Source organism: Chlorocebus sabaeus, chromosome 22, assembly GCF_047675955.1.
Source record: "Chlorocebus sabaeus isolate Y175 chromosome 22, mChlSab1.0.hap1, whole genome shotgun sequence".
Classification (NCBI taxonomy): Eukaryota; Metazoa; Chordata; class Mammalia; order Primates; family Cercopithecidae; genus Chlorocebus; species Chlorocebus sabaeus.
Genome location: NC_132925.1, coordinates 21,566,464 through 21,580,556, shown reverse-complemented (window position 1 = coordinate 21,580,556; position 14,093 = coordinate 21,566,464). Strand labels below are relative to the sequence as shown.

The 14,093-nt window shown below is 43.2% G+C and overlaps 1 protein-coding gene across 2 annotated transcripts in view; it reads left to right on the top strand.

The window, feature by feature from the left end:
• The first annotated feature begins 2,477 nt into the window (after positions 1 to 2,477).
• Positions 2,478 to 14,093, top strand: part of ZBTB11 (zinc finger and BTB domain containing 11) — a 31,448-nt gene continuing 19,832 nt past the window's right edge. The window contains exons 1-3 of one of the 2 annotated variants that reach the window (XM_007985962.3): positions 2,478 to 4,533; positions 8,946 to 9,181; positions 9,805 to 10,036. In XM_007985962.3, coding sequence (XP_007984153.1) covers positions 4,224 to 4,533; positions 8,946 to 9,181; positions 9,805 to 10,036 — 778 coding nt within the window. In that variant the 5' untranslated portion in view covers positions 2,478 to 4,223. Of the gene's footprint in view, positions 4,534 to 4,965; positions 5,103 to 8,945; positions 9,182 to 9,804; positions 10,037 to 14,093 lie in introns of those variants that run through there. The other variant, XM_007985963.3, reaches the window with a different exon arrangement.

Below are 14,093 nucleotides of genomic sequence, written 5' to 3'. Positions count from 1 at the left end.
GGTTGTGCTGGATTTTTTTTTTTTTCTTGTAACAGGCATGTTGGACTTTACATGGTCATAGGTGACCTAGTAAAGAATGTAAGACATAGGTATTTTATTAAAAAGTCTATTGCTCAGGAATAATGCATCCTATAAAGTAAGCCTCTTCCTTGGAGAGAGGTTAAGCAAAATGATGTAAGAAGATGGGTATAGTCAGATGCTACCTTGGCTTGGCTGGGGTGTATAGGGCACATTACAAAAACTTCATTGCCTTAACTCTTTGGTTACAATGCTGTAAGTATTAGGATGTTGCTGGTGCAGGGGCCTACGCCCGTACCTGTAATCCCAGCATTTGTAAGACCAAAGCCAGGTGATCACTTGAGCTCAGGAGTTCAAGACCAGCCTAAGTGACATGGCAAAACCCCATCTCTACAAAAACATACAAAAGTGAGCCAGGTATGGTGGAGAGTGCATGTAGTTTCAGCTGGGAAGCTGGGAGTGTGGAAAGTGGAAGGATCACTGAACCAGGGAGGTCAAGGCTGCAGTGAGCTGAAATCATGCCACTGTACTCTAGCCTGGGTGACAACAAGACCCTGTATCAAAAAACCGAAAGATGTACTTTAAAAATGATTCTCTTGTTAAACTACCTTTTCCCATGACAGACAAATTTAGTTTATATTGGTTTGCTTATAATCATTGTTATCTCGCCTACCATTTGCTAATAGCTGAGTTGAAGGTGCTAAAAACTATCAGCTATATTAATCTGCTCTTGCTTTCAGAAAGTAATGTCTAAATGAAAAGCACTGCTGCTTGAATAAAGAGTATCCTGGCCGGGCGCGGTGGCTCAAGCCTGTAATCCCAGCACTTTGGGAGGCCGAGACGGGCGGATCACGAGGTCAGGAGATCGAGACCATCCTGGCTAACACGGTGAAACCCCGTCTCTACTAAAAAATACAGAAAAAAAAACTAGCCGGGCGAGGTGGCGGGTGCCTGTAGTCCCAGCTACTCGGGAGGCCGAGGCAGGAGAATGGTGTAAACCCGGGAGGCGGAGCTTGCAGTGAGCTGAGATCCGGCCACTGCACTCCAGCCTGGGCGACAGAGCGAGACTCCATCTCAAAAAAAAAAAAAGTATCCTTGGCTAAATTCCCAGAGTAGTTTGTTGAGCTGGGGGCTTGCCAGAGCCGTGTTAAATTACAAAAATGTCTGAATAAACTGATATTCAAGAGATTTACTTATTTTGAGATGGAGTCTCCTGGTGCCCAGGCTGGAGTGCAATGGCACGATCTCAGCTCACTGCAACCTCCATCTCCTGGGTTCAAGCGATTCTCCTGTCTCAGCCTCCTGAGTAGCTGGGGTTACAGGCACGTGCCACCATGCCTGGCTAATTCTATTTTTAGTAGAGACGGGGTTTCTTCATGTTGGTCAGGCTGGTCTCGGACTCCTGACCTCAGGTGATCCTCCTGCCTCAGCTTCCCAGAGTGCTGGGATTAACAGGTGTGCGCCACCACGCGCAGCCTGAGATTTACATATTTAAGATATGATAAAATAGTGATCACAGCTTACATGTGAAAAATAGGCTTCTACAGAAAGTAGGTCATTTTTACCTGCCAACCTGTGCCAACTTGCAAGGATACAACAGTGGACAAATCAGTCCTCTTTAGGGAAACATGATTTTACACATATACTAGGTGAGGGCATATAGTGAATGCCAATATTTTCCTCCATCCCTATCCTATCCAAGGTGATAGAATTTTTTTTTTCTAGTGCATGTTAACATTCAGACGTCCAAGTGTTATGGGTAAAATGAGCAAGTCCTTTTGAGAACCTGAAAATGTAAACTAAAATCAATATAAGAAATGTAAAATACAGGCTTTTGCTCATAAAAGCAAAATGTTAAGATTTTGCATGGTTAAGAATCTTTTTGTAATAATGTTATGTTTTATTTAGGGAATTACTGGGAAAATAAAGTCATTATACCCAACTTGAATGTAAAGCTATGCTTGCTAATATTTGGAGAATAAAATGGCCCCTTAAATTATTGCTTTTCTGGGCTAAATGTTGGCTTTTAAGGAAGTGGAGCTGCCCATTCTCATTACCCTTGAGTCTTAGGTAACCTGAGACCCAGAAGAAGCTAGAAATAAACACTACCTGTTCTCACTACAGCAAGTTTAGCTTTACTCGGGAAGGCAACTTGGCCACTGGGAAAGCATTTTATTAAAAGGTTTGTTTCTATTGGCCCAAGGGATAATGCGTGCATCAGCAGACTTGTCAGTGCTTACAGGTGGTGGTTTGGCAAAAAAGGGATTTTTTTTTTTTTTTAACTCTTCTACATCCTATATGTATTGTTTACAGATTTGAATGTATTCACTTAATATATTAAATGTTTAATATTTAATATCAATTAACTTAAAATGTTTTGTTTTTTTTTTTGAGACGGAGTCTCCCTCTGTTACCCAGGTTGGAACGTAGTGGCACAATCGGCTCACTACAACCTCCGCTTCCCGGGTTCAAGCGATTCTCCTGCCTCAGCCTCCCGAGTAGCTGGCACCACAGGTGTGTGCCACCATACCCAGCTACTTTTTGTATTTTTAGTAGAGACAGGGTTTCACCATGTTGGCCAGGATGGTCTCCATCTCCTGACCTCGTGATCTGCCCGCCTCGGCCTCCCAAAGTGCTGGGATTACAGGCGTGAGTCACCGCGCCCTACCAAAATATTTAAAGACAGTCAATATGACAGGAGACGGGGGGCTGGCCCAACACGTAGACCAGCTTTCTGGGTGCACAGAGGGTGCATTTGGTCTTCCGCTCTCACTGCCCCACCCCATGGGGGAAGAGGTGCATCTCCATGTTTAAATTCCTCCTTTGAGCTATAGTGGCAAACTAAGCAACTAAGTAGGTCCCAGGCCTGTAGTTTCTTTTTCTTTCGGGACTTGATGGCTCACGTCCCTGCACCTGGAATCTTTTTCAAGGATGTCCGGGCCATCTGGGAATTGCTGCGTGGACACACACACACAAACACGCCCCTAACACCAGAGGTTGGGTGTATCATTCTGTTTTCGAGCCTACTGTATTCACCTGTCTGCCCGTCAGCTACTTCTACAAGGGTCAAAAGGCCTCACCCAGAGACTACAGACCCCCTGGGGGAGAAGTGTACTGGCCGTTTCTGCAGCTGGAGCCCTCGGCCTAAAATGTTCTGGCTTTAACAAAGAGGCGACAGTGTCCAACTCCAGTCCCCGAGGAGGGATGTCAGCCCTGGGCTCCTGAGAGCGCTGCAGATTCGTTCCAGAGAAGGGTGACCGGGGTCGCTGCTCCGGGAATACCAGCTAAATACCTGAATTAGCATCCTCAGCACGCGCTGGGAGACGCAGTCCAAGTCTGCTCCCCTTCTTGTGCCCTTATATATATTTGGTGCAAAATGGAGAACCTTTTCCCCTACGTTTGTGTAAAAACATACGTAAATAAAGCTTTATAATAGTGTTACTGACCCCCTTTTCCACTCGCAATAAGATTGACTATATACGCTGATCATTCCAGAAAAATCTCGACTCTTCCTTGAGTAGTCTGGAGCTAGCAGGTGCACTGAAAATGTTACAACTGTTAACTGAAATCTAAATTTCCATGTGAATGGGCTGTCTCTGGTCCCCTGTCCAGAAACTAATATTTTTCCAAAAGCCTGAAAATACGCTTTTATGATATCGGGAGTCTCAAGGTAAACGTAAAAACGGACTCCTTTACCCCTTCGGATGACTCCTATGAACTCACAACTGTCCACCAGCTCCCCCTTCACGTGGCTCCTTAGCGTGGAAAAGGGAAAAATGAATAGAGAAACTGCCAGGACTTAAGATGTCTGCTTTAAAGACCCTTCGAGTTGCAATGAAGGGCCTACCCGCTTCCAAAATGTCCACCCGCAGTCCTGACGTCACTGGATCGGCTCCATCAAGCCAGAAAACGAGAGTGCGCTCCAATCAGGGCTCAGTCCCCGCCCTTGGCTTGCGTCACTTCCGGTGGTGCAGCAGCCATTTTGTCAGTCGCCAGCGGATCCCGCGCGCTGGGGAAGTGCAGTTCCCCCTGGTTACCAACTCGTCCCCTTTTCCTTCGGACTAAGGGAGCCGTCGAAGAGTGCTCGCCAAAGGCGCAGCCGTTTCTCCCTACCGTGCCGCCGCTCCTGCTGCAGCCGCCCGTAGGTAGTGGGCCGTTTTTCTCACCTGTCCCTGACAGGCGCCCTCAGGGAGCCGCGGTCCGCGATGTCAAGCGAGGAGAGCTACCGGGCCATCCTGCGTTACCTGACAAACGAGCGCGAGCCGTACGCGCCGGGCACCGAAGGCAATGTCAAGCGTAAAATCCGAAAAGCTGCCGCCTGCTACGTGGTGCGCGGCGGGACTCTGTATTACCAGCGGCGGCAGCGACACCGCAAGACCTTCGCGGAGCTGGAGGTGGTGCTGCAGCCGGAGCGACGCCGGGACCTCATCGAGGCGGCGCACCTGGGTCCCGGCGGCACTCACCACACCCGGCATCAGACCTGGCACTACCTGTCCAAGACGTACTGGTGGCGAGGTGAGACCTGGCTCGCGGTAAGGGGGCGGGCTGGCGACTCGTTGCCTGGGCAGGGCTCGCTGGCGAGGCCTGTTTGCGCACCCACGAGTCGGAGGGTCTCGGACGCCTCTGGGCGTCGGAGCTGCTGCTGCCAGGCGGAGCCGAGAGGGTGGGGGACGCGAAAGGAGCCGCACTTCCCACAGGAAGGAGGCCGGCGAAGCTGGGGGCGGGTCCTGGCCCAGGGTGGGACCAAGGGGGCTTCCCCGGAGGCCGGGCCTGCCGCGGGGAGGGGCCGGACGCCTGGGCTGCGCCAGGTCCGCCTTCTTGGGCGGCCCGTGGGGGCTGAGGCCCCGGCCCTACGGAGGTGGCGTTTGGCCTGCGGCAGTGAAGGCTGCGGGGTGCACGTTTTCAACTCTGTGCTGACGTTTGGAGGGAGGGACTAGTCACCCGAAGCCGGGTCTCCCGTTTCTTTAGTGCTACGCTTGGGTTTTGGCGAGCAAGTATGAGCTGCTCTGGACACATTCGGTAGTGTTCCTCAAATTTCGCCGCTGCCGCGTAAATAAGGCATAATACAATTATTTGCAGAAGTGGTAAGGAGTGATTGGGAAATCGCCTTGAGCGTTTTTTTAAGAACGAGAATTAAATGTAAAAGATATCAGATACTCCTTTTTTTGGTTGGTTGGTTGGTTGGTTGAGTGGACACGGGTCTCGCCACGTTCCCCAGGTTGGTCTCCTTCTGGCCCCAAACGATCCTCCCGCGTCGGCCTCCCGAAGTGTTGGGATTTCAGGCATGAGCCACGGCGCCCAGCTTGATATTCGTAACTCTGGATGTTTTAATAATCTTTCCCCCAATGTGAAAAACGCGTTTGGGAACTGTGTAGCATTGTATATACGCAGAAAAGATATGATTACTGTGACTTTTTGATTGTCAAAAAATAGAGCTCTAAAGTTACTTGACTCTTTGGGAACCAGTTGTAGGGGAGGAGAGCAAGTGCCTTGGCTACTCAACCATCTTCCCCCTCCACAGTTGATGAATATTCAAACTGTCAGAATTAGTAACAGTTTACAGTCTCATTTAAGTAAGTTTTTTAGGAACAGTTCTGTCACTCTCCATATGGCTACGGAAAAGTTAATTCATAAGTCTTGGTTACTTCGTCTGTGAATAAGGAAATTACTGAATAGTTTCTAAATTATTTTCGGTTTATAAACGTCAAGTTTATTCGTTTACGAACTAGTGGATAATCAAATTCTTCCATTTATTTTTCGTTTTAAACCAGTATCTGAATTAAATTCCTATAAGGACAGACAAATGTGAAGAGTAAATTTGAGGTAATGAAGTAATCACTGCATTTTGTTTGGATGGGTTTGGGTAGACATTTGTTGAACAAATGTCTCACACTGAATACTTCAGAATTTGTTAAAGATGATCATTTTAACTATAGGTAATACTGCAAGCTTACATATGCAGGATATAGTCGTTAGCACTTGGCATTTATTTAACCTTCATAAAACCTTAATACTTATCTCCTTTTTTTCCTGGAGACAGAGTGTAGGGCGGCTTGCTTCTTGCTGCAGTGACACGAAAACAGCTCACTGTATCCTCGACTTCCTAGGCTCAGATGATCCTCCCATTTCAGCCTCTATCTGTTTTACAGATGAAAAAACTAAAAGCACTAGAATGTTAACACGACAAAAGTCACACAGCTGACCTTTGTGATCTTACACTTTTCTTAACCCAGTGTTATGTGGTATTTTGTGTTCAGAATTTTGTTTTTCTAAGTTGATTATCTGTGAGTGATTCCAATCCAGTTTTTTGTTGGTTTTTTTCATTTTTAGTGTGCGGTGTCTTAAAAGACAAAAACCTGAGACGATGTTTTATTTATTTATTTATTGAGACAGAGTCACTCTCGCCCAGGCTGGAGTGCAGTGGCGCTATCTCGGCTCACTGCAAACTCTGCCTCCCGGGTTCAAGCGATTCTCCAAAGTAGCTGGGATTACAGGTGCCCGCCACCATGCCCAGTAGCTGGGATTACAGGTGCCCCCCACCACACCCGGCTAATTTTTCTATTTTTAGTAGCGACGGAGTTTCACCATGTTGGCCAGACTGGACTCGAACTCCTGACCTCAGGTGATCTGCTCACCTTGGCCTCCCAGAGGGCTGGGATTATAGGTGTAAGCCACAGCGCCTGGCCAGTACAACCTCTTTTGGTCTCTAAATCTACACTCATATAAATGCTTTTTGGAGAAAAGTTATATTTAATTCGAACCCATTGTTTCTTTCTTCCTTTTTTCTTTTTTTTTTTTTTTTGAGACAGAGTCTTAAGTTCTGTCACCCAGGCTGGAGTGCAGTGGCGCGATCTCGGCTCACTGCAGCCTTCGCCTCCCAGGCTCATGTGATTCTGGTGCCTCACCCTCCGGAGTCGCTGGGACTACAGGCGCTCCACCACACCTAGCTGATTTTTGTATTTTTAGTAGAGACGGAGTTTTGCTATGTTGGCCATGCTTGTTGTCTGGAACTTCTTATCTCAAATGATCCGCCCACCTCAGCCTCCCGTGCGTGAGCCACGCCCCAAGCCCCACTGTTTCTTTATGTTCTGCAAAAACAAAAAGTCTCTGTAAACCAATGAATTTGGCAAATTCCTAGGTTAAACAGGTTTCTTCACCGTAGAAGTCAGAGGGTCTAATATGATAATATCAATTGTATATAGCTAAAGTTTTTCTGAATTTATGACTTCAGTGTATACTTTTATAATCAGAGTGGGACATAATATAATTTGGAAAATATTGCTTGAATACTATATGAAGATTGAAAGTGTAAGGAACTTGGTGACTGGGCAAGGTGGCTTATGCCGGTAATCCCAGCACTTTAGGAGGCCAAGTCGGGCAGATCACCTGAGGTCAGGAGTTCGAGACCAGCCTGGCCAAAATATTGAAACCCCATCTCTACTAAAAATACAAAAAATTAGCCCAGTGTGGTGGCGGAGGCCTGTAATCCCAACTACGTGGGAGGCTGAGGCAGGAGAATTGCTTGAACCTGGGAGGTGGAGGTTGCAGTGAGCTGAGATCCCACCACTGCACTCCAGCCTGGGTGACAGAGAGAGACTCCATCTCAAAAAAAAAAAAAAAAAAAAAGTATAAGGAGCTTTGTATAATTCGGCATTTTAAAACACTTCTGAGGAATATAGTGTATACCTCTATCATTTTAGCTAATAACCTTTTCATTTGTACCTATTTGAAGATTTGAGGGTAATTTTCTGCCCTAGGTATGGACAAGCATGCTCTTGTATAAGTAGGATAATATACTGAAAATCCCATGACTTCTGGAGGCCTAGCTCTGCCATTTTACTAGATGTGACTTTGGACAAGTTTCGTTCCTCTTAGGGCTTTATTTTCCTCTTGTATAGAATGGGAATTAATTGTTGTCTGTCTTACAAGGATGATAGTGGGGTGTGTGTATATGTGTGTGTATATATATATAAACCTTATCCCTGCCCCCTCACCCCTACCCCAGCATGCCAGGAGCTAGAAGTTGAAATTCAAAATCGTCTTTTGTGAGTGGCTTGTATACAGTCAACTTTTGTTAAGATTGCATATGCTATTGTTTCACACAACCCTAAAATCTCATAGCCTTTTTGAAACAAAAGATTTATTTTAAACTTCCATTACAAGTTTTGGTTGTAGTCCTGTTCCAGGCTACAGATTGGTTTCAGCCTTTTTCATCTGAAATTCAGGTTTAAGAACAACATCCCTCCGGGACATGCTGTTCTTTGTGAGAGGGGACAAAGATCAGAGAACTGGTGCAAAATACTCAGTACCTCTTAAGGTTGTGTTCAGATATGGTACACATCATGTGTGCAGATCAAATCATATGGTCAAGCCTAATGTCACTGGGGTGGAGAAGTATTAGCTTGAGCCATATTAAATTGTTAATTTGTTTGGTTTTGTTTTGAGACAGAGCCTTGCTCTGTCGCCCAGGCTAGAGTGCAGTGGCACATTCTCAGTTCATTGCAACCTCCGCCTCACGGGTTATAAGTGAGTCTCCTGCCTCAGCCTCCGGAGTAGCTGGGATTACAGGTGTGTGCCATCATGCCCTAAATTGTTAATTTGCATAGGTCAAAAACAGGTGAATATTGGCAGTTTCATGTAGTTCCTCTTGCATGAAAACATTGCAACTCACATGAAAATGAGTGGAGCTATATAGTCATCTTATGATTGGAGAAACACATAACTGGGAATCAACAAAAAAAATTACCTCAGCAGGAGAACATCATTTCTAACCTTATATTTTTTGGAAAAAAGTATATTTTACATTCTAATAAACTCTACATATTTTATGGGATATATACTGAAACATGTTAATGTACACAGATTAATATATTTTACTGTTTTCAGTTAACAGTGTTAAATTTGACTTGTTAATATTTTCATTGTAGGTATATTGAAGCAAGTCAAAGATTACATTAAACAGTGTAGCAAATGCCAGGAGAAACTAGATCGATCCCGTCCAATATCAGATGTTTCAGAAATGTTGGAAGAATTGGGACTAGACCTTGAATCTGGAGAAGAAAGTAATGAATCAGAAGATGACCTGAGCAACTTTACTTCATCTCCAACTACAGCCTCCAAGCCTGTAAAAAAGAAGCCAGTATCCAAACATGAACTTGTGTTTGTAAGTGGTACTCTCCAGTCAGCTTTAAGATTTGTAACTAGCGTACTAGTATTTGCAGCCTTGGTGACTTATTTTTCTCGAACCACTAAGACTGCTTATTGAATAAGACAAAATGGCAATGTACTGTGTTATATAAGCTGAACTGCCTCTTCATTTACCATAAATGTTCCTGTTATTTTTTCAGAATGAACTTACTAATAATTACCTCTTGGTTTGCTGTTAATTATCCTCCCTCCCTTCTTTTGTGGTGATATATTGGTGCAAGTAGACAGATTTACATTTCTGGAAGCAGTCTCTGGGTTTATGCCCCAAGGTAAAATTAATCTGGCGAGGTCTTTGTTTTTCACCTGCATCAGTTTCATACATCATCACATTTCTGATCAGTAAGAAGAGGCAGCCAGAGGTGAGATACGGGTTTTCATTAGACCAGGTAGAATGAACATGGCAGAAAATAGAGAGAATAGGACAACATATCTTTTTATTTAAATACATAGGTAACAAAGAAAATATCAAATTATTCATACCTGGTAAAAGGTAATATGTAATGTGTCTTGTTTTAAAGTTTGTTAAGGGTAAAAAATACAGGTAATATATTACTCCTGCTCTCAAACTTATTTTGACAGGTTGACACCAAAGGAGTGGTAAAACGTTCTTCTCCAAAACATTGTCAGGCTGTCTTAAAACAGCTGAACGAACAGAGACTTTCCAACCAGTTCTGTGATGTTACTTTGTTAATTGAAGGAGAAGAGTACAAAGCGCATAAATCTGTTTTGTCAGCAAATAGCGAGTATTTTCGAGATCTTTTTATTGAGAAAGGAGCTGTTTCCAGTCATGAGGCTGTGGTGGATCTTTCTGGTAAGGGTTTTCTATTACTCTTGCTTTTTGCTTGTAATGACATTCTAGAAGAGGGGGATATGTGTGTCTTCCCCACAGACTTTATGCCAAAGTAAGAGAAGCCCACTTACAGCAGTAGACTAAGCTGAGCTGAAAAGGTTCTTTTTAGCAAGATTTCTGTGGTAGAGTTATGGAAAAGGGTGTCATTTCCTTTCACTACCTCTTAAGTGAGACAGTTATAGCAGAAGAAGAATTTCTGGGATTTAAACTGTTAAAAACAGTTTGAGCTAAATCCATAAGTGCAACAAAATTATTACATTAAATGAATATGTTATTTAAAAATTGATTGTTTAAGCTAGGTGTGGTGCATGCTTGTAGTCTCACCTACTTGGGAGGCTGGGATGTGAGGCTCGCTTAAGGTCAGAAGTTCCAGACTAGTGTGTCATTGTACGTGTGAATAGCCACTGCTCTGCAGACTGGGCAATATAACAAGACCCTGCCTCTAAAAATAAAAAGTAAATAAAAATTGACTGTTTATGTCTTATTTTGTGGGACATGTAACGGTAGAGTATTTTATAAGTCTTTTGGTTTTTAAAGATTATTAGAGTTTAAGTTCAATAATCAAATTATCAATATAGAAAAGTCAAAATTCCAGGTTTTTTGTTTGTATCATATTATTGTTGTAAATAAATAGTTCGACTTTCTTTTGGCTTCACTAGAATTTATATATTGGCTTATGAGTCAACAAATGAAATTTAGGAAGAATTAAAATAGGTAGCATTATTTATACATTTTCTCATAATATAAAACTTGCTGTAACTTTTGAATTACATCACTTTGAAGTATTTTTTCCTTTTTGAAACAAAAAAGTGACTTTATTCAGGTAAATTCTTAATTATTTAACCACTGATCCTTTTATGCTTTATTCTTTTTAGTCTTATCTCTTCTGGGAAGATACATTTTTTCTTAGCAGTGGCTTTATATTTAGAGAAAGCAATAATAATGGCCAGATACGGTGGCTCATGCCTGTAATCCCAGCACTTTGGGAGACTGAGGCAGGCAGATCACCTGAGGTCATGGGTTTGAGACCAGCCTGACCAACATGGAGAAACCCCATCTCTACTAAAAATACAAAATTAGTTGGGCATGGTGGCACATGTCTGTAATCCCAGCTACTCGGGAGGCTGAGGCAGGAGAATTGCTTGAACCCGGGAGGTGGAGGTTGCAGTGAGCTGAGATCACGCCATTGCACTCCAGCCTGGGCGACAAGAGCAAAACTCCATCCCCCTCAAAAAAAAGAAAACCCTAACATTTTCTCTATATGAATAAATATTTATTAAGCGTCCACTGCATACAAAGAACTAGCCTAGGCTCAGGGGATGTACATATGAACAAAAACTTTTTGTAGCTTATAGTTGGCATTACTTTCTAGATTTGTGGTATTTGTTTTTTTTTTCTGTGTTTGGTTACTCAAAGGAGAAAATACGTCTTACACTGAGCCATCTGAATATAAAAACCCATCACAGGTTATTCTTTTGATATGTTTGCTTTGGAATTTTTTCCCTATAGTTCATGCATCTGAAAGCATAGTGTTGCTCTTTCCTGGTTTCTCAGCAATTTATAGCAAATGAAATGTCTGCCTGAAAAAACCTACGGCACAGCATCCTAATATTCCAACATAATACATCATTTAATCTTCATTCCGTATGCATATTTTTGTATATTGTTCAGCAAATATGTGAGCCAATCATAGGTGAAATAGACATTATTTTACAAGTGTGTTTGATTTAAATATTAAGTAGATAAGGCCTGGGCATAGTGGCTCACGCAGGTAATCCCAATGCTTTTCAAAGCTGAGGCAGGTGGATTGCTTGAGCTCAGAAGTTCGAGACCATCCTGGGCAACATGGTGAAACCCTGTGACTACCAAAATTTACAAAATTTAGCCAGGCATGGTGTCACATGCCTGTAGTCCCTGATACTTTGGAGGCTGAGGTAGGAGGATCACTTGACCCCAGAAAGCAGAGGTTGCAGTGAGCCGAGACTGCTCCACTGCACTCCAGCCTGGGCAACACAGCAAGACCCTGTCTGAACAGCAAAATGTTTTTATCTTAAGTGGGTCATTTACGGTATCTTAGTCTGCCATACCCCTGGATGTTGAAGTCCCCCCCATAATTTTTCCTTCTGCTATAATTGTCCATTTCATTTGAGAGAGAGGAGATTTTTTAATAAAGTTTTTAAATTGTAAAAAAAAAAAAACAAAATTTACCCTTTTCATGATTTTTCCTTTTTATTTATTTTTAGATAGTCCCTGAAACAGAATAGGTTCAGAGAGGCTCCCTCCTTTTATTGTTAGTTGACATATAATTGTACGTATTTTTGGTGTGCAAAATGATATTTTGGTATGTGTATACAATTAGTAATGATCAAATGAGGATAATTAGGATATACCTATCACCTCAAACATTTAGCTTTCTTTGTTGAAAAGTTTCAAAATTCTTTCATCTTTTTTTTTTTTTTTAGACAGAGTCTTATTCCATCACCCTAGGCTAGAGTGCAGTGGTGCAGTCTTGGGCTCAAGCAATTCTTGGGCTCAAGCAATTTTCTTGCTGCAGCCTCCGGTGTAGGTGAGGCCACAGGTGCACACCACCTTGTCCAACTAATTTTTCGATTTGTTTGTTTATAGAGATGGAGTCTCACTTTGTTGCCCAGGCTGGCCTTGAACTCCTGGACTCCTCCTGCCTCAGCCTCTCAAAGCACTGAGATTACAGGGGGTGAGCCACCATGCCAGGCTTATTGTGCCTTTTTTAACATATACCATAAACTGTTGTTAACTATATACCCTGCAGTGCTATAGAACACTAGAATATGTTCCTCCTGTCTATCTAGCTGTAATTTTGTATCTATTAACCAACCTCTTCCTACACTCCCCTCCTTTCTCCCTGCCCATCTTCTAATAACCATAACTCTTCTCTCTACTTGTATAATCTAAGGATTTTTTTTAGTTCCCCTATGTGAGTGAGGACATTTGATATTTATCTTTCTGTCCTTGACTTATTTTACTTAGCATAATGTCCTCCAGGTTTATCATGTTGCTGCAAATGACAGAATTTCATTCTTTTTTATGGCTGAATAGTATTCCATTGTGTATGTTTACCACATTTTTTCCCATTCATCTGTTGATGAACATGTAGGTTGATTTCATTTCTTGGCCATTGTGAGTAGTGCTGCAATAAACATGGGGTGCCAGTATCTCTTTGATATAATTTCTTTTCTTTGGGTAGGTACCCAGTAGTGGGATTGCTGGATCATATGATAGTTATATTTTTAGTTTTTTGAGGCACTTCCATACTGTTTTTCATCCTGGTGTACTAATTTACATGTTTACCAACAATGTATAAGAGTTCCATAATGATTATTATTATTATTACTATTATTACTTTTTTTTTTTTTTTTGAGATGGCATTTCACTCTTGTTGCCCAGGCTGGAGTGCAATGGTGCAGTCTCGGCTTACTGCATCCTCCGCCTCCTGGGTTCAAGCAGTTCTCCTGCCTTAGCCTCCCAAGTAGCTGGGATTACAGGTACCCGCCACCACGCCCGGCTAATTTTTGTATTTTTAGTAGAGATGAGATTTCACCATGGGCCAGGCTGGTCTTGAACTCCTGATCCCAGGTGGTCCACCCACCTCGGCCTCACAATGTGCTGGGATTACAGGCGTGAGCCACCACGCCCGGCTGTTACTATTTTTTGGGACAGTCTTGCTCTGTCGCCCAGGTTGGAGTGCAGTGGCACCATCTCGGTCCACTGCAACCTCCATCCACCTTCTGGGTTCAAGTAATTCTCCTGCCTTAGCCTCCTGAGTAGCTGAGATTACAGGTGTACACCACAATGCGCGACTAATTTTTGTAATTTTAGTAGAGATGGAGTTTTGCTGTGTTGCCAAGGCTGGTCTCGAACTCCTGGCCTCAAGCAGTCTGCCCGCCTCAGCCTCCCAAAGTGTTGGGATTACGGGCGTGAGCCACTGCACCCGGCCATAATGATTTTTTTAAGTGTACACTTCAATAGTATTAACTGTATT